The 25,161-nt window shown below is 40.9% G+C and overlaps 1 protein-coding gene across 3 annotated transcripts in view; it reads right to left on the bottom strand.

Moving 5' to 3' along the window:
* The window catches only part of LOC120564399 (cGMP-inhibited 3',5'-cyclic phosphodiesterase A-like), a 79,557-nt gene that overhangs the window by 27,790 nt on the left and 26,606 nt on the right, over positions 1 to 25,161 (bottom strand). For 2 of the 3 annotated variants that reach the window (XM_039809311.1, XM_039809312.1), the window contains exons 2-3: positions 10,170 to 10,220; positions 526 to 786 (exon numbers count right to left, since the gene is read on the bottom strand). In XM_039809311.1, coding sequence (XP_039665245.1) covers positions 526 to 786; positions 10,170 to 10,220 — 312 coding nt within the window. Of the gene's footprint in view, positions 1 to 525; positions 787 to 10,169; positions 10,221 to 22,599; positions 22,695 to 25,161 lie in introns of all 3 variants that reach the window. The other variant, XM_039809313.1, reaches the window with a different exon arrangement.

The following is a 25,161-nucleotide window of genomic DNA, read 5'->3' as shown; positions in this document are numbered from 1 at the left end:
CGTTCACCTTCATGTTGCCTCTCCCACACACACACACACACACACACACACACACACACACACACACACACACACACACACACACACACACACACACACACATACATACACACTGTCTGGCTCTGCACATCTGTCATGTTGACACAGCTGTGGCTATGAAAGGGAGAACAGTGCTCGGAGCAGTAGACGCGTTCTATTTTTCTTCACTCAACTCTATGAAAATACACTCCTTCATTTGATGCTAAAAGCTCTGAGAGCAGGAAGCACTCATTAGATGAAACATGGACTAAAAGATTAACATGTGTGTGGTGTATAAATCATTTGGCCCTAATAAAGTGGCCGGCATTTCCATCTAAGGATTATTTCAGCCGTTTCCACAAAAAAACGTTTTATGACTACTTTTGATTAACAGTTCTAACTTTTGATATTGGATGAAATATCCTCACTTTCATCTCGACTTCCTAGTACTGCATATCTTACCAGTAAAGTGTAAATCAGGACACTTCATGTATGTCCTTACAGTACCTTATGGATGGACGTCTTCTCTCCTTTCTCAGGTCCCTCCTCTGAGTCGGAGAAGGTGTAGGCATCGCTGGGGTTAAGCAGGGAAGTAGGGCGTGGCCTGTGCAGCGGCTGGAAGGTGAGCTGGGTGGTTAGCAGGTTGCTGACGGCCCGCAGTGAGGTGCAGGTGTTAGGGGGCAGTGAGGGGTCAGCCAGCAGGTCTGTGATTAGTCCGTGGGCTTCTCCCATCACTGCTATGTCCACCATAACAGTGGTGCCTGATGACTGCAGGGCGACAGAGAGACAGAGAAAGTGGAAAATAAACATCATTGCTGTTGTGGCTGTTGAAACTGACAAAGTGTATTTACTCAAATACTAATGTTAAGTACAATTCTAAGGTACTTGTAATTAAAGTCCCACTAATCAATATTTTTTATAAACAATGGATCATGGGAGTGATACTTATTGTGTAAAGGAATTAGATGTCATAGCCAGGATATGTAGTTATTATATTACGGCTACTCGTTTTATAAAATAATATTTTAATGGAGGACATTCAGCTTGCAGAATATATACTTTTTCTTTTGATATGAGTATAATGACATTTTGCTAATAATAAACATACTTGTCTTTTCTAAATACTTTTACCTAGTAATGGGGTGAGCGTGTACAGGACTTAAGAGTGGAGCGAAGCGGAATTCGCTTCCCGGGGGAAAAGAAACTTTCACCCGGGAAATGCGTGTTCATTGGGAGTGTTTTAATACAAACCACAATCTTTTCTTAAACTTAACTAGTTGTTTTGGTGCCTAAACTTAACTTTCGTCGTGGCATAATGCTCACTTTTTCTTAACCGTAATCCCCGCCGAAATGACCGGCAGCTCGCGGTGCTCTGTACCTAGCGCACAGTCACCTATTCTGGGGTAATTGAACCACCAACTATCGTTGACCTGACGGAGCACCAAGACCGGCAGCTCGCAGTGCTCTGTACCTGGCTCACAGTTCTATTCTTGGGTAACTGAACCACCAACTACCGCTGACCTGACGGAGCACAATGCGGAGCACCATAGCCGGCGGCACAAAGCTCTGTAGCGGGCTTAAAAAGCTAGCAACTGCCGCTCTGTAGCACGGAGCTCCGAAGCTGAAGTCACGTGACCAGTCGGAGGCCTCCTAATTTTTGTATAATATCATCCGTTTTAGTGTGCGTAACTTGTTGTATGATATCATATGAACCCGTTCATGAGAATGCGTTGAACAAAGACTGATTTGAAAACTATCACAGTCTGCATTCAAAAATAATGAGGGAGGCCAATTGTCCAGCAGCAAGCATTCACATTTGTCAGAAGCTTTGTCCCATGTTTATAGAGAATGTATTAAATGAGGACAATGACGGTGCACAAAGCCATTAACCAAATCATGTTTCAAAAGTGCACTTAGCTCAGGGAAAAACAACATGGCACAAAATAAAACAAATTAAACCTATAAACAATACCCAAACACAACAAAATAAAGTAAGAAAACAATAGACAATTGCAGTTGAGCCACTATGATAGGACACATTCAATCACAGTGTCTGGACTGAGATCCTGCAAAGCTTTGTAAAGTGTATAATAATTGTGGTATCACACGCCTGAGCACACTTACATCCACTCACACATCAAAGACTTTAATCTGTACCTTATATGGCTCCTTTTAACTCAGAAAAAGCAAAATCATGAGGAGGAGCAGGGAGTGGTAGGCCTACTTCACAGTTGTAGGAGTTGACATATTTGCAGCCTTTAGACATCTGAACTAGAGCTGTAATCGGGCCTTAAAAAGTACGGCCCGAAAAGGCCCGAGCCCGATAGAGTTCGGCCCGAGCCCGACAAGTAGCCTACATTTTCATTGACAGCTTTTTAAAAGCCCGAACCCGTTTGTACAAAAGGCCGTCTATCAGCAGTCATTAGAGTGTCGGAGAATAGCGCGGACACGCGCCTCACACCGCGAGCGGGCACACGCACCACTCTGCGGAAAAGGGAGAGAAAGAAAAAAGAGACTGCGCCGCACGCACACAGCTCCTTTGTCTTTCGTAAAAAATTAGTCATTTATACATGTTTTAACATAATTTATTCATGACTAACGGAGGCTACAGGCCACTTGGAAGTTGGAACAAAGAAATAGGCTAAGTTCTCCAGAGACCAGCCGTTTCACCTCCTCAGGATCCATTTTCACGCTAATCGAAACGCATCAGCTGACCGCTCATTTACCATGCAACCCGAAGCGCAAGCCCGAGCCCGGCCCGAGCCCGTGTAAAATAATAGAAATTAAGACCGAACCCGTCGGGTCCCGTCGGGTTCGGGCAAAGATCTTCAGCTCTAATCTGAACAACAACATGAGGTCATAACATGTTTAGCACGGCTGTGCAATACTTGATGCTTAATAAATGGACTCATTAGCAATGTGTCAGCTAGAACCTGACCTTTGACTTCCTCACTCCTGACCCCTCAGACGGCCATCAGCCATTGTCTGTTTCTGCCCTGTCTGCCCCACTGCTTTGAAGGCACCAGAGTAGTGTGAGCAAGCCTTGTTTTTGAAGGGTAAAGTGAAAAGTTCACATGCCACTATTAATTGCTATGCCTAGAGCAGTTGAACAACCACAACTAAACACAGGTCAGTCTTGGCTGCCAACAATTGTATCTAATAAACTGAAAAAGAAAATCCCTTTCCCTTTTTCCCCAAAGAATGTTATCAGATTTTTCTCCCCCAATGTCCCGTTCACTTTGATACCAGCTGCCAGGCACCCAGAATTATTGTGTTTACACTGGCTAAGTGACAAGTGTTTGACCTGAACAACACATGTGTGAACACCTTTCATTCTTCTCCACTTGTGGGAAAAGTGAAGGTTTCATATTTTATTTTTCCAGTCATATCAGATCAGTCACTGTATTTATGAAATTTTCCTATTGGTCTGCAAAAGGACAAAAGCTGTGTGTTCAGCAGGTGTGAGGGCATTCCTCCACATGTGATGATGACACACATTTATTGATAAATCTGACACATGGTCAGCACTGGGACCAAGCTAATCTCTTTTAAAGACAAGGGGACGTCCTGTGGGACGTCCTGTGGGGCGGCTGATGGGACGTTTCTAGACAGACGACTATTGTACTCCCCTCATCCCTCTTCTCCTCTACATCTTCTCCTTCCTCTCCTCTTTCCTATACTCTGCTCTAATGTATGCTGTGGGGACAAGATGTAAACACCTGTATCTCAGCTCATTTACAGACTGATTTAAGACTTTGCTAAAGAGGGGGTTTAAGAAGAATATAGCTGGAGAACATCTGTCTGGTCTCAGCATCTCCAAACATGCATGCATGCACACACAAACAACTCATGTGAAACTTAACCCCTAGTTCTCACATCACAGCCAATACAAAAGTCAAGTGAAAACTTAAGCAACATACGCTAAGACTGACATTCAAATATACAGTGACATTGGCATACAAAGGGCATCATCCTGAGCATGCAGCACAGAGGCACACATGTGCACCCAGATAAACACATTGTGCTAGGAGGATGAGCATTGCGTCACTAAGCTAAACTACCTAAAAAATTGGACCTGAGGAGCCATAAAAGGGGAGGGAATGATGAATATGTTGGGTTTGATTTTACACTAGGAGCAAGCCACTTAATGCCCAAAACCTGACATGAAAAATAAAGTGTGGTGAAAGGCTCCAGGTGCATGGGTAGCATTTGAGATTTGGGGACACAGTGGGGATCTTGCTTCCACTGAATTTGTACTATTCTTATTGACCTGAAAAAATGGCAATACCTGCTCGGTTACAAAAACAAGCCAACAACTTGTTGCATTAGAAAGAATGTGCTGTTAAAATATTAATCTAATTTGAAATTCCTGTCTCTGAACCTCCCTACAGAATGTTTGTGAGACGAGGAGTAATAGCTTTGAGCTATTAAACAAAGCTGACTGCAGGGAAATATAAACAATGTGACGTCCTGACCATCCCTGGCCCAAGCTTTTATGTATCCCTTAAAAGTATGCCCTGATGTTCCTAATCTTCCAACAATCTGCAACCTAAAACTTAAAAATCATTAATGGGCAGCCTGTAAAGATCAGATTGTGACTATAATATACAGTATAACATCAAAAGGTATTAGAAACGTTTCCTGTCAGGTTAAATGATCAGTTTCATTCGTCAGCCACAGTGGACAGCTCACATACGAGCCCCACACAGTGACCCCTGTCTGGGAAAAAAGCACTGTGAGCATCATAGAAAAAAGCTTTTGGACAGATGTTATGATGAAGCTTTTCAAAATTATTAATATATTTTTCTGAAAGCACGACGGTGGATGTTCTTTCCTTGGACACATCTGCAATGTTTGTAAATTCCATTAAACGCTGTCGTTAAAATCAATATATTTTAACCTTCCAGTGAGCCTGTATACTGTATGTGTTTAATGACTTCTTTTTCTGAATAGATCTCAAAGCATGGATGCTCTTTTTAACTGCTGACCTACACCACATTCAGAGTAACACACATTCACATCTGGGAAATGTCTCTTTGATGATCGAAACAACAACGTCTGTGGCCATGAAAAACAGCTGGCAGGCCTGTACGTTGGGAGAGTGACAATCTGACTGGCCAGATTAATACATTGGCCCATTGGATGAGCTGCTCACCAGCAATTTACACTGGCTTTTGGTGTTTGATTTTGGATGACCGTGAGATTTGATTTCATGTTTGCCTTTTGGACTGTAAAAAGTTTTCACTGTCAGTCACAGTATGTCGCAGTTTTGACTGAAAACAACTATGACCTACTGTCCTGATCAAGCAACACTAAGAAGGTGTTAAAAGTATAGTTTGACATTTTGGGAAATACATTTATTCGCTTTCTTGCAGAGGATTAATACCACTCTCAAGTCTCTACGGTAAATATGAAGCTACCACCAGCAGCCGATTAGTTTAACACAAAGACTGGAAACAGTGGGTAACAGATTGCGTGGCTCTGTCCAAAGGCAACAACTGTCTACTAGCACCTCTAAAGCGCACTAATTAACATGTCATATCTTGTTTGTTTACTTTGTACCTTTAGACAAAGCTAGGCTAGCTGTAGGCAGCAAGCTGTTAAATAACCGGCTCTACATTAATTTTTACCTTACAGACATAAGACTGGTATTGATCTTCACATTTAACTCTCAGCAAGAAACCCTTATAAGGATCATTCGAAAAATTTTGAACTTTTGCTTTAATGAAGCAGTCACACAACCCAATGTGCTACACTTTAGTCTGCGGGCCGGTGCTCTTAGGGAAGGAAAAGTGAATGGAGATTACAATTTCATAGCAGTTAAATACATCGCTCAAGGGCACCTCGTCAATTAGAGATAAATGCATTCTATTTTTAATACTTAGGAGCCTATTTTTGTACCACTGTGGATTAACTGTTGTGACTTTGTGCTATCCAAGAAGCATTATTTTTGGAGCATGTGAATTATTTCCAGCTTGCAGCCATTTGGTATTTTTGTGGCTGGCCACTCTTTTGCATTTAACTGGCAGGAGGCACACTGATTTGAAAAGGTAGGAAAGTTCCGTTTCAACTAATGCCAGCGACACACCCACTGATCCTTCTAATCCGGCCCCTGTGCAAGCACCTCTGGTTACAAATTCACCACAAATCTGTGTGATATTTGGTCACAAGCCCCCAGCTTTTGTTGACATGCTGCATTTGATAAAAAACAACTACCAGCACCAATAAACAGCTGTTATGGCTCCTTTACAAGCCAAGCCATATACTAAAACATGCATGAACATTCTGTTATGACATTTTACTATGAATAACAACAGTGTACATGATCAACGGTCTTAATTACCTGTGTGAACAGAACGTCAATAGACATGCCATAGATTATCACCCGCGCAGCAGTTCATGTAAACCAAAGCAAGGGCCAGTCAAAACAAACCAGCAATCACTCCTGAAGAGTGAAAAGCTGTTTGTCCACACAGCTTCTCTGTACTCAAGGCCCTACTCTGCTGTATGTGTAGCTTTAGTTGCAGTAATGTGCACCGAAGATTAACCAAATAATATTTGCAAATAACTCTTAGGGCTGGTTTAGTGTGGAAATTGTATTGTTAAATGTGTTTTCGATGACAATTGCCCATGATATGATATCAAAAAATACATGACAAAAAATGCTGAGAATGACTTGCTCAATGCTGGTGTGCATACATGCATCTACAATATTTAAACTTGTGAACCATAAACTTTGGATATATGTATGCATAAAATGTGCCTTTTTCATGTGAAACATCACACATTACAAACAACATCATCAACATTGACATTGCAACTACACTGAGCGATGGAAATATGACTGTTGGTGTCCACATGTTTTTGCCAATAACTGCAGAAGACAGATGAAGTGCATTTGGTGCAACAAACAAAACGTTGATCCTTCTGTCTAATGATGATTATTAATGGGATATACAGACAAAGAGGTCACATTTTTGCAATTTTTGAGACGGTCCACTTTCTGCACTTTTAACCCCTTGGCTCCCTCGTCTAAACATACAGTCCTCTTAGCCTCTTGTAAGATACCAGTGATATGTGGGCTTCTTAAAATTGTGCAATGATGAGAATATAATGTATCCCACAGGAACGCTAGATACTGGACAAATGCCTCAGGGGCCTACTGGAGAATGAAAGATATTTGATTCTCTTAGTATTTTCAACACATTTCAATAATATAAGCAACTCTGGCTCTTTATAAAGCACACACAGATACACGCACTGCGGTGCTTATTTTGCAATTAACACCTCGCAAAACTCCACACACACTCTAAACACACCAAAAAACAGGAATGTGCTGAGCAAAAAGTAGGGGGATATAGTAAAAAAATACTTAAGTGCATTCAATATTGTTTAGTAAATTGATCTAATTTAACTCTCTGCATGTTTGAAAAATCATTACCGTGCAGTTTTCTACTCCAGTGGCAGTGCAGTTAGTGTGATGGCCCTGATTGCATCTGTCAAGATGGATTACCTGAAGAGGAACCTGGGAGATGGTGACGTTCTCTACTTAAAATAACAGAGCAGTGATACAGTGTGAATCACAGGAGAGCGGTAACACAAACCTCCACTGAGACAGTGTTCGCTCCCTGCCTCAGCTCCTACAGCCAAAACTACACCCAGCAGCAGTGCCCTGTCCACTTCCTAACCAAACCCACACCACCACAGCGACCTAACTCCCCTCTCAACCCCTCTGTCAGCTCAGACCGAAGCTGTGCTGAGCCAGGTCCTCAGATGCAGCCAGGATACAATTATACACTATTACATATTTTATTAAAAGGGGGTGTGCTGGGGAATGTGTGTGTGTGTGTGAGTGTGTGTGTGCGTGCGTGCGTGCGTGCGTGCGTGTGTGTGTGTGGGGGGGGGGGATAAAAATAAAAATAATAGCTGCCTCATTAAAGATTTACTGGGAAAGAGCAAGCCAATTGACCCCTAACATGCAGCCATCTCATCTCTGAGGAGAGGTTTGTTTTTCCTTCCACATATTTCAGGGTGTTTGATTCCAACAAAGGAGTCAACTAAGATAACAAAAAGCTAAAGAGACAGACAGATTGGTAGATGCAGAAGCAAGAAATGCCGGCATAAAAGACAGGGCAAACAAAAGAGATGCATGAGGTAAAACAGATGGCTTATGCTGGGCGATGAGTGAGCAAGGATTTAATGCATGATACAAGTGGTTAAACATATATCCATCATCAGCACTGCAGTGGGCAAAGTCAAGAGTTTCTAAAAATCTTGCCAACTGAATAGGTATGCTATAAATAAAACCAAGTTAAAATGTCATTCTATTCCTCACTTTCTCTCTGAGAAATGGCACCGACTCAGAGGTGTTTTACTGCTGCACGTCATAAAAAGTAGGAGCTTAAAAATGTTTATACTTTTGTATAATTTGTGGCAGATCCAATTATTTCCCAGGCAGAGGACATTAAAAACACAGGTAGTATATTTTCTCTTTCAGCCTTAAATGTAGTCTTGCCACAGGACCCAAGAGCACTACTCTACTAGACTGTCATGATGGGACCAACCAGAAAAAGGGCAGTGACCTTTATCAACTCCCAAACCCGCAGTATAGGAAACGGTGATCTCAAGTGTTTGAAGTGCTCACAGTGATTTTGAGAAAACTTCAACATGACTGCAATGTCATGGCTTGTCTGCCTCACAGACTACTCTTCCAGCGTTTTTGTAATTTACAATAATAGTCACAAGATCCGGGCCTACAAACACTCTTTTCTCCGACAATCTCCCTAGGTAAAGTTCCAAAACCAATGTGTTTTCAAGTGGAATACAAATATTTAAATAGCTCTTTCCATACATAACTTCACTGTCAATTCCTAAGCTAAAACATCCACCGCAAGCTTTGGACGGGGGGAAATAAATAGAAAAAAGACGCGGTTTGGAAAATGAGCCTGCTAATGTGTGCATGTTGGCGACTATGACACAGTGGAGATCACTCAAATGCTCTGGTCCCCAGCTAAAGAGCGGAGTGTGTGATTTACACACTCTACTAGGTGCCATGGCATAGTGAAGCGCTACCAGCCTCTCTGACCAACAGCCTGGTCCAAGAGAGTAGAGCCAAGGAAAAATAGCCACGAGATGGAGAGAGATGCCAACATAAGCCTTGATTTCTTACACGTCTTCTCAGTCTCTGGACTATTACAGGATTCCACTGACGAACGCAGAGCACCAATCCAAATTCAAAAAAAGACTGAACTGACCACTGAATCTAAATGGCAGCTTAGGGAATGCATCAATCAAAAAATATGTGCTTGCCTACTAACCCCACATTACAAAGTGATATGAGCCTTGGACAATATTTTAAAAGGGTAACATGCTATTTGAAAATGTCTCAGCTCGAAAGGGATAATACTGTAAGGCTGATTTTGGGTATACCACGATATGAGTTTTAGCATCTCTAGGAAATTACACAGTGTGCAATTTGATTTCAAGCCCAATCCTGCGCTTTTCATGAAAAATCCCCTTATTTCCCCACCAGCCACAACTTCTTCGGCATTTATTGCAACCCAAGCATACAGTGTCAGCACAGACAAATTGTCTATTCATTTCTAAAGGACAGCCTCCTGATAGCAGAACATGTAGTACAGAACAAATACTGTATATGGCCCTGTCAACTCCAAGGGCATTGTTTGTTCTGTACTCCAGAGCCCTGCCCTGTGGCTCTGTAGCAGCTCAATGCACAAATTCCCGTACGCACGCACACATCCTAATCTCAAGGTAATCTCAAGGATGTGTCTGCTCTCTACAAGCTGTGTCACCTTGTGTCCAAGCCCGTCTAGTTTCAATTGCCTGGCCCTTAATGGCTGGTGCAGCACCTTAAAGCCAAATCACAGACCTGCATCCTTTAGACTAACAGAGTTTGACAAGGACTCTGGTGGGAAGTGACACCTCTGGACATGCTGTTTAATCAGGGCCAAAATGAGTGTGTGAACAGGCCTGTTAGCAGTAGGATTTCTGCTATTTGCGTCATTTATAAGGTGTGTGTAGGCGAGTGACGGAGATCAGGGAGCTAGTTCCTGTGTGTGTGTGTTTTCCTGTCAGCTGTTTATCATTATTGTCATTACTAGTGTGTCTCTTTTTGTGTGGACAGTGCTAACCTGTGATCCTCGGGAGCCTCTCTTGTGGTCCCAATCCGAGCGGGGGAGCATCTGTGGGGGAAAAAAAAGACATGTTCAAGCCACAGTCCTGCACATCATGTTCCTGTTAGCATCCTACAACAGAACATTGTCCCCTCACAAAGGCAACACCATAATGGAGATATACTGTGCTGTAGCAGAAAAGAGGAGGAGCAGCAGTGGTGATGCAAAAAAGTCAATGCAAAGAGTCAAGGAAGTGTGTGGGGAATGGAAACGCTCATAAACGCAAAAATGGATTTTGTCTATTTTTTTCACTTTCCATTAAGCGCAGACGTCTAATGCAATTTCACAGTCAGGTTTGGTTTACTTTAGCTCCTATTCACTGCCTAAAGGCCTGGTGGAGGCTGAGGATTTTTACGCTGTTTAATTACCAGCCACTGTGTCCTCCCACAGGCCTCGTAAACCCGTTTTCCACTTTCTTGGGAGTCACCAAATGCATCAGTGCAGCTCTGTCACTGATTTTTGGTGAACACGTTGCAGGAGAGCCAAGTCAACATTAAACCCCCCTGCCTAATTTGGGGCTTTCTGCCCCAGAACTGAGAAGCCCTGAGAAACGCAGCATGTCGCTGTGACAAATTGCTGCTGCACACACTGAGGCAAGGGGCTCAGTATAAGAGCCAAATTGATAACTCTGGTGTAATTTACTGTGTCAGAGGAGGTCATTGAGTTGTGTCATGCTGTGAGTGAAAACATTAGGAAAACAGTGAGTTTCGGTCGCGAGTGTTTTCCAACAGTGCTGCTTAGTTCTAAACAAATAGTTAAGTAACTGTTAACCACCTCATTATAAGGAAGTCTAGTTTGTATATTTTTGACTGTAAAAAACACAGGTATATGTACTGTATATTGAATCGATCATAGTAAGATGCTGCTTGAGAATTGAGAGTTTTCAGGCCCTTTAAACCCCTGTACTGTAAATCAAGTTGGGAGTCATAGCAGGTTTAAATCCTGTGTTTTTAATTTTGGTAATGGCTCCACAAATCTGTGGTGACTCTGACAAACAAGGTCACCATCATAACAATCACACATACAACATACATTCATAAAGTACAACGGCGTTTTCCACAGTTTTTCTTTTTAAAAGAAATGCAGTACGAGGGGTTTGCCCTTTCTCAACAAACATCACTCATTCTCCATTTTCTAGCCCGAGGACTGCAGCTATGAAGAGCCTAGATTCTCCGATCGTCAGCATGATATCTGTGAGTCACTTTAAAGCTCTATCAAGCATGCACGTACAGTACCTTCTCATGCATTAAAATAACCATACTAGATGGAAAAAGAAGTTAACAAGCAATCAACTGTGTAAAAGGCCAATGTATGAGATGTAAATTACTGTGAATGATAGTATTAGCCAGCCAGTGAGCTGTTTGTCTTATTCTTTACTGCTCTGACAGCAGGTTTTGCTTTTACAGTATTGGAACTGGCAGCAGCTCCTCCATGGTCACGGCGGAGTCCTGCTCCATTAGAAGGTCCTAGTATTAGTGAGGCTCTCCAGGCGCACACACATAAACAGCCTTTTCGGTCTTATGTAACCCAACCTTTCATCTCCATGCTCTGAGAGACAGACCCAGACTACACAGAAGTCTACATGCGCCCTTGATGTGCCAAAACAAAAAAAAACACACAAAATCAAAGCTAAGCATAACATTTGAGAGGCGCAGATAGCCCTTTTGCACAGAGTGACTCTACAGGCCACAGTGGGGTTCATTTCCTCTGAAACTGGCTCAAAACAATTTGATCAACAAATACATGTGGATAGTATGCTACTCACTTGCTAAATCAAACAGTAGATGCAGTCTGGAGCCACTGTGTTTGAATGTTGTTGTTTTTTTACCAGTGCTTGAAAATCAGTAAACACAATATGCTTTCAAGCTTCAAACCACTAGTGTTAGAATAAACAATAATTTACTGTAGCACAAACATCATCTATTTTTTAAAGACAAAAGGGAACAACATCAGTCACGAGAGTCAAAAGAAACCCAGCAGAACTAGACAATAACCTCACAGAGGCTAAAATATGTCTATATCACTGTTAAAAAAGAATGTGACTGACTACAAAGAGGCGATACGTCTTCTTTTCAAGCCAGTTAATCATTTACAAACAATAATGGCTAAAACAAAAAGTCTTGTTTAAACTTTATTACTTTGTTTTGCTTCAGGAGGACGGAGTATACTTAAAACATATGATAGTTCACTGCCAATATTATGTCTAAAGAGGTAAAACCACACATGAATGATTTCTTAGATATCTCCTGGTTTTCCATGGAAACCCTCCAGGCAGCATAACACAGCCGAAGCAGTAAAATTTCCAAATGGATTTGTTTTTGTCCTAAAGCTCCAGTTCACCTACTGGGAAAAATAACAACTTTGTAGAAGTTATGCCCTTTGTTTCACCCTCTGCTAGATTCATTATGCCACCCAATAACTCAGAAGAAGTCAGGTCTAGCAGTGGCTCTCCATCACTTATAGCAATGCTGGTGATTTATAAGTGACTGAAAGGAGAAAAAAATGCTTTGTGTCTAGTGGAAGTATGTCCTTCAATCATGGTGCAATAGCTACCAGAGTAACACAACCCACTCAATAAGGTCTGACACATTGTTATGGGACTTTGGCTCCATTGTAAACGCATTCTGGAGATTTACTGTACTTTCATGATCCAGAGTAATACTCTCAAGAAACAAACAAGAAAGAAATGATCACAGTGTAGTTCAGCTTCATGTTAATACTGTCATAGGTGCAGCCAAGTTAAGGGATCTTTCCATAAAAAAAATTGGAAATGATAAAATTATCCTGAGTTCATGTGCCCTCTCATCTGCACCACCCATCATGTTCCAAATGTGTCAATTAGAATATTGATATTGAACAGGATGTAATTTAACACTGATTACAAAACAATAAGTGTGTTTGTTCAAGTTTGCATTCATACCATTAGGAGTAGCAGTAAATAGGAAGTTTGAACCATTTTTTCAACTACTGTTTCTACTTGCTAACACTTTTATTCTTTCAAATCACAACTGCTGTGGTACCCCCTTGGGTTCGAGATCTCCTGGTTGGGAATCGCTGCTTCTACCCCAGTATGGTGCCCACAAGACTAGAGAATAATATTTAAAAACGTCAACAGCAATGTGTCTTTCCAACAATGTCCCAGACCCGGTTACTGTGGATAGACCACAGACCTCACTGTCAACAGTTTTCTTTGGAACTATTTTGTACCTGTAAAGCTTGTACACAGTGAGTCACCGAGACATTGTTCCTGGAAAGAGATGTTGCTGTTGAATTTTTACACACCATTTGTCAATGGTGTGAACACCAAAAACAAAATTCCATTCATCGTCACTGTATTGGGATTGAGGCAGAAATTTCTTCGTTTATTGCAGATGACACTAGCAGTAACCTTCACACGTCTACCAGGATTAAGATACAGACTGAATTTGGGTTACTCAGATTGATGAAACCTCATATATAGTAAGTAACGTTAGTATGCCTTTTTTTATGCAAAGGTCCTCTTTATAGATTATAGCTCTGCTTTTAATACAATTTTACCAAGCAAATCTTTTCAGAAACTTCAACAAATGGGGGTCCATAATTCCTTATGTCACTGGATCTTGGATTTCCTGTTGCAGAGAACACAAGTGGTCAAAATCAGTAATAACATCTCTAATGTCAAGCACATTAACACTGGTGCCCCCCAGGGGTGTGTTTTATCACCTCTTCTATATTCGCTGTATACTAATGACTGTACATAGCATACTGATTCTATTAAAATGTTTAAATTTGCAGATGATACAACAGTGGTGGGGCTGATTTCTGGGGATGATGATGTTGCCTATAGAAATGAGGTCCTCTCACTGATTGAATGGTGTTCCAACCACAACTTAGAGTTAAATGTCTCAAAAACTAAGGAGCTAGTGGTCAACTTCCTCAGAAGTGGGAAGCCGTCCCAGCCCTTGTACATCAATGGAGAAGTGGTGGAGCGGGTGGACAGTTTTAGGTTTCAAGGCACAACAATATCATCATCTTTAAAATGGGAGGATAACATTACCAGCATTACCAAAAAAGCCCATCAGAGGCTTTTTTTTCTTTGTCAGTTGAGCAAATTTGGGGTAGCCTGTGAGGGGATGTTACAGTTTTACCAAGCCGCCATCGAGAGTGTCCTTACTTTTTCTGTTACTGTCTGGTATGGCAACTCTACTGTCCAGCAGAGGTTGCAGCTGGATAGGACAATTAGTCAACACAGACTCAAAAATCATTGGCTGCAAACTCTCCCCCATTTGGGAGATCTACGAGGCCTGTATCCACCGGAAAGGCCTAAAGATCCTACAAGATGAGACTCACCCTGCCAACTCCCTTTTCACCATCCTCCCATCGGGGAGAAGGTTGAGAACTATTAAGACAAGAACCTCCCGCTTTCTCAACAGCACATTTTGCAGAGCCATTACATCTCTAAACAGCTCTCCATCTCTGTACCAGCACCTTATGAAAAAAGGTTCCCCTAACGTGCCTGTATAAATTGTACATCTCTTCGCACCGGTTTTCTAATACTACTTTTTATGCCACTGATACTAGCGGTATTTTATCTATTTATTGCAAAGTTGTGGATTTGCGTTATGCATCCCTATGCAATCTGTTATTTTAGCCTCCTGGACTGTCATCCAGGTATGTAGTGATCGGTGTGCCCTTTTTTTATCTGCCTTTTTTTATCTGCTTGTGTCAAGTGTGATCCCATGTGGGATACCATATGTGTATATATTAGCTCTATGTTTTTGTTGTATTTTGTTGATGTCCTGTCATGAGCACACTGAAGCAAATTCCTAGCAACTTGCACCAAGTTGTATGGCAATAAAGTATTGAATCTTGAATCTTTTTGCCTAAAACAAGGACAGTGGATGTAGTCCCCAATTTCTAAAAGTGTTCACTCTAAGATGGAATCACTTAACTTGTGTCTTGGTACGAGAAATCCTGTCTTTTACCGTCCAGCTTGAACAGTTTGTTTAGATTTATATGCATAAATGTAAATAAAAAGAAGGATACTCCTTAGTAGACGATATGAAAATGTCAGACGTACAAAGAAAGCAGCCAGCCAAAATATGCCTGACCTGCTGCCCTCTGTAAATGACCTGCTTTCTCATGACTCAAAACAGTGCCAGCCAAGTAAACTCCCAGCCTTCCTCTCACCCAGAGTGTTAAGAGGGCAGCAGCGTGGATGCCAGTATGCAGCCAAGCCCTGTCCACCACCATGGCTCCAAGCCACAGCCCACAGCAAGCTGCCGTGCCTCTGAGGTGCTGGGTAAACATCATGGAGTCAAAGCACAAACAAACTACTGGAATATGCTTGTTGTTTGACTTGCCCCCACCAGTAACCAGTTGAGAACCACTTCACTGTGGGTGTGAAGTGGCAGGAGCTACAGCTACAGCACCCACAGTGAAGCTCCACTTTCACCTGAAGCCTCGTAATGAGCCTGATCCACTGTCATCTACTTACTACTGAGCACTTTTCAAAATCGGTCTGAAAGGAAACCGGAAACTGCCTTGTCCTATTATAGCTCAGTGCAAGATAACTGCTAGCAGTGTTTCTTAATCATTCATTCATGATCAGGCTTTCATTCTTCTCTGCCTCTCTCTTTGTCTTTCTGCCTCCCGTGTCCTATTTCGTCCCTCATTACTGGCTTCATATGAGGAGAGTTGATGTGTGTCTACTTAGATCTTCAGTAGCTGTATTAGCTTGTTAGTGCACTGGATTTACTGGGACCCAAATTCAGTGTCCATTGATAACTGCCAACGAGAGATCTCCTGGTTGGGGGAAGGGAAGGAAATAAGAGAAGAGTGCTGATCTTACAGTATGGTTGGGTTAATTAAGGCGGCGTTGAAGGGCTAGCAGATCAGTGTGCAGAATTTCCAATCAGCTTGACCCAAGGGTTTAATGCACCACCTCTCTGTCCAATTAAACTCACTCTGCTCTCACTTACAATCAGGTCTGCAAAGTCATGACTTCACACATATGCCTACTTACGTAATGAAAACACACATGCACTCAGCCTCACACTCGCTGCCTCGAGGTCTCTCTTTTCTTGCTTATCCCTTCTTTGTTCTTTTATCACTGCATCTGTCAAAGATATTCTGACGTCTGAATTGCGGTGAGTGTCCCACACTCACTTTCATTTCAGCCGACAAAAAGAAAGTAGGTCAGATTCGACTAAGTCTCACTATATGAAGGCTTCAGAAATGACAGCAGCTTAGCCATAAGGACACCATCAAGGCAACAATCAAAGATCCTTGTACTCACTTTCATGGCTGTTAGAGCCACAGTAAACTCTATATTGCTCTTATACCATGGTCTGGGTGAATATTAAATTCTGATTGGTTGCAGGGTGTCCATTAAAAAAATAATGTAGGACACCTACTAACGACTTCTGGTGAAACTAACTGTTTACTGCTCTAAATGAATGCACTACATAAAATGAAAAACAAAATCTGAATGTTATTAACAACACTGAGTGTAGTCCTTCAGTGCCTCGTCCTCTGAACAACACAGGATGGCAACTGTACACAAGCTGCAAGAAGTAAGTTACACTGCCCCTCTGAACTGACTTTGTTTCACAGCGATCATCTCACATCCCATTCGCAGATCAACTTGCTACTTCATAGTACACATGGCGGATCATTTGTTCATGAAAGTCTTGATATTGATTTGGGCACAATGACGTGGCTGGATAGCTAGCTTGTCTTGTTGTATGTCAGGTTATATTTACTGATTGTCAACCGCACACATGGCATGTTATTGAATTTAAACGTTAGCTTTCTGACACGTTACGTTAGCTGTCTGAGCCAAAGGGTTCCATGAGCTGAGTGGACTATAAATATCTCTCGTTGCCAAGCGTGGCAAGTATTATCTAAGGTCTGTCCTATTTACTGCAGCAGTGAACAACATTTGCATTGTATAAGATCCTTATGGGATGGAAATGATTGTTCCAGGTATTAGTAAAACACTCAGGGGTTACCAGGGAAACTTGAGATTTTGATTGTAAAACGCATTAAAATGAAAACATTTTATTTGGTAAGTGACCATGGTATAAGCGGGTTAATGCCCTTCGAGGTGTCTCTTATCAGGTAATAATGGATCTCGTTGCGCATTAACCCTTACATCATAGCTTTGAAAATGAGGAGTAATCTTCTTTTCCACCCACAGGTGGAGGTATTCTCATGATTAGTGTCATATACTGTAGCTTTGTAGTATAATACTGAAATATAATACTAGTATACTGTATATTATATATTACAGTATATTATATATTACAACATTTTCAAACATCTTCATGAATTGCTACCTAAGCTTTGGGTGCAGGAAGCTTTGATAATTGAACCCTCTTGTCTACCTGGTAGATACAGACTTTCTTTATAACCTTCTTTATCAGCCTTACAGTTTTCTAAATTAAGTATTTAGACAGAAACAGCATATGCCAAGTATATACATTTGACTGACATTACAACAGGCTAAAAAAAAAAAAAAAACGTAGTATGTTAATATGTGTGAGTCTTCATCTTCTTTCTATCCATAATGTACTTACTTTCTAAGTCTTTGTATTTTCCACTCTTGCATTTTCATTAAATAAACTATCATCCTCCTTGGAAAATCTTTTCATAAGCTGTCCTGAATTTAATTGGACACAAGGCAATACTAATGCCAGAAGGCAAAGGAAAATAGACATTAAAGCGCTAAGATTTAATAGGGGTGTGTACACTATACAGTAAAACTGCAGGAAAAGAGTGTGGAAAGGCTTGGTTACAGGCAGACACAAATTTCTGACCCAAACTGTCTGGCTCTTTATCCAGGTGACTCCAAAAACCTTGGCACACCTTCTCCTCTGCCACATCCACCCCAAGCACAGCAGCCGTTGACTGGGAGGACAATTATAAATCCTTCACTAACTGCCTGTTGAGCAGAGAGTATGGAGAGTCATTCCTATTCAAGCTGGCTAATGTTTTACAGGTTTTACCGTGGGGGTCAGTCATCGTGTGTCATTTGCGTCATCAGTGGAGGGAAGGGAACTATCAAGGTGGGCTGCCAAAGCGGAGGGGGCCGTGTGCAGGGAATGAGGAACACACTTGTGTGTATGCAATGATTATTAGCACACGCTCACCTAAAAGAGGTTTGGCTCTCACATTCTCTGTCATATGCACCAGCCTGCAAAGCAAACACGTACACTTAATGAACAAAAACACACCTGCATGTGCATTAACAATGCTCACATGCACAAATATGACCCCATGTTATATTTCACACATCAGCACTGCATCTGCACACTGTTTACCCCTCCCATACTCTTTACACTTTCTTACTCAGAATCTGCTAATTTCTGAAGCGTGACATATGGGATTTATCATCTCTACGTCTCCTGGGAAAGGCTTAGCCTGATCCTTAAAGAAAACCTGTGTTTGAGTCACTAGCAGAGATAGATCTGTCAGTCTCCCAGGGTGAAAGCACAGGACATAAGGATGTCGTGGCACAGAGTAAACCTCAATGGGAATACCCCATATTCTGACCTCAAAAACTATCAAACACGACGGCATGAAATGTGTCACTGACGAAAATCTCCTCAAAAGCCTATACAGATATAACAATATTTTTTTAAAACCTCAACCATGTGGCTTCATGATTAAAATGCATCATCTTTTTTTTTTTTTGTCACATTATTTGTGTGCGCTCTGGCCGACTCCTTCTCAAGCAGTTAGGTTCCCAGCTCTGCACATTCAGCTGGGTGAAAAAGATGGGATCTGGCTGGGTAGACCTGGCAGCCCACCTCAAAACAGCAAGCCAACGCCATTAGTGTATAATGGTCCAGTCAGGATTACTGCTGGGGCCTGGAGAGCTGAGAAGGGAACACAGCACTCACTTGTTTGTTTGTTTTACAAGCCTACAAGGTGCCAGTGGGCTTTGTGTGGTTTAATTCACAGTTGATTCAAACGGTGCACAGTGTGACAACTACTCTATGGCCACAGCACACTTGTTTCAAAGAATTGTAGTAGAATAAATAGGTTATGACCCTGCAATTCATTTATTAAATCTAAGCTAACTTGTCTTCCTCTGTAAAATACAGACATTAAGCTTGCGCTGTCACTAATTCTGTGGTCGATACATTACCCCCTGGTGACTGCACCTGTTGATTGGCTAATTACATACCCATCAAGGAATCAACACATTCTCTTTTTATGTGCTTTATGTGTCATTGAGATCTATGTCAAGAGGGGATTTCAAAGTTAATCAACAGTTAAATCCAAAACAAGTTAGTACCTGACCTTGACATGAGAACTGAAGCAAACGCACTGAACTTTTTAATCGACTTAGTTTTAGCGTAATAATTACATGTGGAAATCCATTATTTGATATTAAACTATTCTAGCTTCAGGATTCAACTTAAGCTTTGCTATGAGATAATGCAGTGAACAGGGAACGAGAATCTGAGAACACAGAGTTCAGTCAACAGCAATGTCATGAAAGCACTATGGGAATTTATGCATGCATGCTGCCTCCAGTGCATACATTATTTCATCTTTTATTCACAGGCCTGACTCAGCTAGGTCTGTGTTCTGTGTTGTGTCTGTGCTCGTCAGAGAGAGGACCACATACACACACACACACACACACACACACACACACACATACACACACACACACACACACACACACACACACACACACACACACACACACACACACACCTCCCCCACTATTTCAGCTGCACATAGAACATTTACAATCCCGTCAAGATTCCCACAGGACTCAGTAAACAAACAGACAGTGACTGCCCGCTCAAGCATATGCCTTTCAATCACATTCCTACATCCTTTATAAATCACTGCTGTAGAAATATAAACATACAGTCAGGACAGCACCTATATACTGACTGATGTACTCAAAGCGTGTGCGTGCATGAAAGTGTGTGAATGCCAGCCGCTAATAAACAGCATGTGTGTACCTGTGTGGGGGCATAAATCTCTGCTTCCTCTTTTTGCAGGTGGAAGGATTTGCATTACAGAGCCTCTTCCTCTAGAAGAAGCTTAGGTCAGCCCCATGGGCAGGTTTTCCGCCATTAGCACGAAAATGCTTGCTTTGTCAGTGGAATTCCCAGAGGGTTCTAGTTCCCCATGTAGAAGGAATGCAGGGGTCTGTGGGGACCATGAAGGTACAGAGGAACAAGAGACGGCCTTCCCTGACACACTCTGGTGGGCTTTACTATATGAAGCAAAGCATAGAGCCATTAGGAATGGACCATCATGCTGAAAGCAACCCTGAAAATCTGGCTTAGAGCAAAGCAAACAGGGGGATAAGATATAGGAGATGCTGGTTGTCCTCTGGGGAAATAGGCTGCAGGCTCCATGAGTGACAGAAAGCCATCTTCTTCGATCACACCCTCACTGGGGCTCACTGAGGCTTAGCAAGCAGTACACAATATATAGTATCTTAAAGCTCTCTGTCCTGCTCCCCTCAGTGATGTATAATTTGATAATAACCAAAGATACAGTAATAATATGTTGTCACTGTGTCCTGTGGCAGTTATGCCTTTGCCAAAGGTATATCATGATGTATAGTTTCAGTTGAGTACTACTGAAAAGTGACAACAGCTCTGTTACTAGACCACCCACAGCAATTGTTAGCCAGCCTGCTGCAGAGGCACATTTATTTTAAACTGTGAATTTTTGAATGGATACATGCTTTATATGTATGTATATGTTTTGTAAGCCAGTAATGAAAGAAGTATATCTTAAGTAAAAGTGGTAATACCAAAATGTTGCATTAATAAAAAGTGCATTAAAAGTTTTAGTTAAAGCAGCTTGTTTTTTTTCACCACTTGGGAGCACAACACTGGTATATTAACATATTATAAAGTTGCTGACGAATGTATTAGCAAAGCAGATACAGTACGCAGCATGTTAGATAAACTTTTAAATGTTTTTGGCCACTGTGCCAATGTAAGTCCAATATTCACTCTTCTTTGAGCTCTGTTTTGGTCTTCCCGAAACTTTGGAGAACATATCTGTCTCTTTAGTTTCTAAATGCTCCACAATGTCGACCAGCTTGTCACTAACTTGTCTGCCATTTGTGGGCAAGTAGCATACAGTGTGTTTCTCAATGCTTGTTTACTGAAAACAGTTTCCTGCTATGTCTAGAAGGTGATAAGTGCAGTGAGAATAAACTAAAACAGAGAAGAACTGCAGGTGATAATTAACTCTGTGAGATCTTTCACATTGCATGCAGTCATTGGATACATTGTCAATATAAAAATATGAACTAGGGCAGCTTTAAGTAAGTATTATCAGCACAATGCACTGAAGCCATGTTTAGACCGACTTGTGCTCTGCAGAAAAAACGCAGCCCTCTCCAGCGGTTTAACTCGCCATCGTTGTTAAATATCTTTGCATTAATGTATAAACTGTTTTCTAATATTGTACTTAGATAAGGCCAAGCTAATTATAACTACGTGCCTCTTACATTAAAATCTCAATATAGGTTTTGTATGTACAAACAATCCTGATCTTCATAGTAGCTAATAACTGTAGGTGTCGGCTAAATGAGGTGAAGTAAAAAGTACAATATATCCCCATGAAATGTAGCAGAGAAGAGATATAAAGTAGCATACAATGTAAATATTAAAGTAAATGTACTTAGTTACATTGTACAACTGGTGTTTAAATGCATGTTTGTGAGTTACAGTAAATTTTCGTGTGTTTAAACTGTATTTAATGCATATATAGTTTACATGCTTTATATGTATGTATGTTTTGTAAGCCAGTAATGAAAGAAGTATATCTTAAGTAAAAGTGGTAATACCAAAATGTTGCATTAATAAAAAGTGCATTAAAAGTTTTAGTTAAAGCATCTTGTTTTTTTTCACAACTTGGGAGCACAACAGACTGTAAACACAACACTGGTAAATTAACATATTATAAAGTTGCTGACGAATGTATTAGCAAAGCAGATACAGTACGCAGCATGTCTGTGGGTGTATGGCTGTATGCATAGGCATACAGTAAGCATACAGTATATATGTTTGTGCATGGCTCAGTTTTCATGTATGCATGGGCATTCAGATGTGTAATAGTGTCCATGTATGCATGTGTGCTCAGGAGCTGGAACAGGATTAAGGCAAACCACAAGCTAGAAAAACATTGTTAAAAAACTTTGTTAGTCTGCTGTTTAAACATGGAAGGAATCCTAGTAAAAATACACAAAGCAACATTCAACAACACAGAGCAAAAACTGTCTTGAAGGAACACTTTGCTCCTGGTTCCGCTTGATCAGAGCCACTGGTACCACCCACACACACACACACACACGCACGCACATGCACACGCACACGCAAACACATAAACAGGCCAAACGGCTACTTGTGTTTACCTAGCCACGTGACTGAAGCTACGGTACGTCCAGTGACGTCAGCTCACATTCCTCACATTCATCAGTCTCAGTTCTCACTGATACTGTCTCAGATGCTGCGGAACAGAGGGAGCAGAGATCATACATTATAAAAGCAGCAATCATTCACTGAGCCTGTGTTTGCTATATTTATCTTCTCGTGATAAAATAAATAAGCACTACGTTGTGTTTGCCATCTGTTTTCATAAGCAGTTGTGTGCTCATGAACAGCTATTGCCTGAAATAGTCTTCCTGTTCCACTTAAAACATAGAATCCATAAATAATTGCAAAACTGCTGTCAGGAGATGGATACAGGGAACAAACAACTCAATACATAAATATGCATGAATACTTCAGTTTTAAACTACAGTATGTTTTGTTTGGTGTTGTGTCTGTGGCTTATTGTATTGTATTTTTCTCTCTTGTATAGTAGGGGACAACAGTGGAAATGATGATCCTACAGTTTATGGTATGTATGTTAATGTAAATATACAGTATGTGAATGAATCGTTTAAATCTGTACTAGTATTACAGAATGTAGTTATTAGATTAAACTATAGTGTGAAAAGTTGTGTTTAATTATCTGTTTGATGTTTGGGTTTTGCAAAGGGTTGGGCTAAAAGGCACTGAACTGCCCAGACTGCCAAAGCAAGTGGGAAATGTAACTTTTTAAACAGTTGCAGCTACTCACCACGTACCAGAAACATGGTTGACATTAAAGAAAAGGCTTTCTGGTTGCTTTTGGACTATAATATATTCTAGCTATGACCAAAAACATTGATTGCTCAATGCACGTATGTCGGCCTAATGTAAATTTTGTAAATTTAGTAGTTACAGAAGGGCATGTACTAATCAATAGGATTTGACGTTATGTTAGCTTTGTACTTTCTGCTCATTACAACCCTGTCTCATCTAATATTTTATTGCAATTAATTGTCCATAGTTAACTCGCAATTAATCACAAAATAATCAACATTTTCTATCTGTTCTAAATGTACTTTTTAAAGGGTAATTTTTCAAGTTTTTAATGCTCTTATCAGCATGGGAGCGGACAAATATGCTTGCTTTATGCAAATGTTTATTATTATTGCAATAATCCGAAACAATAACAAATACTTTCTACAATATTCTCCAGAATAACCTCAAACGTACTGTATGATTGGGGCGCCTGGGTAGCTCACCTGGTAGAGCACACGCCCATATATAGAGGTTTACTACTCGACGCAGCAGCTGTGGGTTTGACTCCAACCTGTGGCATTCCCCCCAATGGCCAAAAAATAATCTTTAAAAAAACAAACAAAGGTACTGTATGTTCAAAAAATATGCTGAAAGCATAATATGGCAAACTCAAGCCCATCAAGCAACTACAAATGGGTAGATTGACCTGAATGTAACATTACTTGGTGATACAAACACAATGTAGTGTCCCACTTTACACTTGTAAAGGTTAACTAAACATCCCTTTTTTTAAGCAGCTCAAAACAAAACAATGTACAAGTACTTTGGTTAGCTAAATGTAACAATGTAATGTAACCAATGTAATTGTGTTTAACCTCACATATGGGAAAATAAAGGCCCACAAAAAATCCCCTTCTACTAAATTTGAAGCTTTAAAACTGAACTTTTAAAAGACACTTTTCTTTAACAATTTCTGCTCAAGGAGGTTTGTTTCTGCTAGCCATGTACAACGTTACTGCTGCATTGCTTCCTGATTTCCCAAACTACAGAGAAGCACAAAATGTTCTGAACATATTAGCAAATGTTCCCATACAATGTCATTTTCCCCTCTTGCAATTGTAGTGAGTTGAAGAACAAGACACAGCAGCAATTAAGTTTCCTTTAACACATAACTGTGACAACACATTAGTAACATATAAAGGTCATTTCTTTCATTTGTGTAATATGTGTACGATAATTTTGATCATGGATATGAATACAGGAAACACCAGTGTAACTTAGTTTTTTGTCAGGAAAACACTATTTTCTTTCCTGGATAAAATGGTGGCATCATGCATTCTGTTGCTGAAAGCCACAAAAACTCTCAAAAGTTTAAGACAACATAACTCTAAAAGGGCTTTGAAATTCTTAGCCTCTCCTAAACAGTCCCCTCTGCAGCACAGCTGAGGAAACAATTTGCTGAGACCTTTGCCTTTCACATTCTGCTCCCCACGACATGGTCCAAAGACACCGCAGAACAGCAGGCTCATCTTGCTACCATCTGAAGAAGCAGAGAAAACATGATGGAGAGTGTGATGGAGGCTGTTTAACCTCACTCAGGCATTACACTGTCCAAATTCTCATTTGTTATTCTCTTAATTGGCCAATCAGTAATGGTGGCAGGACAATTAATCAAACAATGAAAAGAAAGATTAATCCTGGTTTTAAGATCGTGTTCAGCAGAGGTTCACATCCCGTAAAAGTCCAACAAAGTGGGTCTTTAGCCTGAAGCTAGTGTGGCTTCTCATGTGTAATTGCTGTAATTGCACTTTCCGAGGACCATGTAAAAGTAGATAGTAGTAAATAATGTCTGCTGCAACTCTGGA

This window comes from Perca fluviatilis, chromosome 8 (genome assembly GCF_010015445.1).
Source record: "Perca fluviatilis chromosome 8, GENO_Pfluv_1.0, whole genome shotgun sequence".
Classification (NCBI taxonomy): domain Eukaryota; kingdom Metazoa; phylum Chordata; class Actinopteri; order Perciformes; family Percidae; genus Perca; species Perca fluviatilis.
This window is presented reverse-complemented; position numbering and strand designations above follow the sequence as displayed.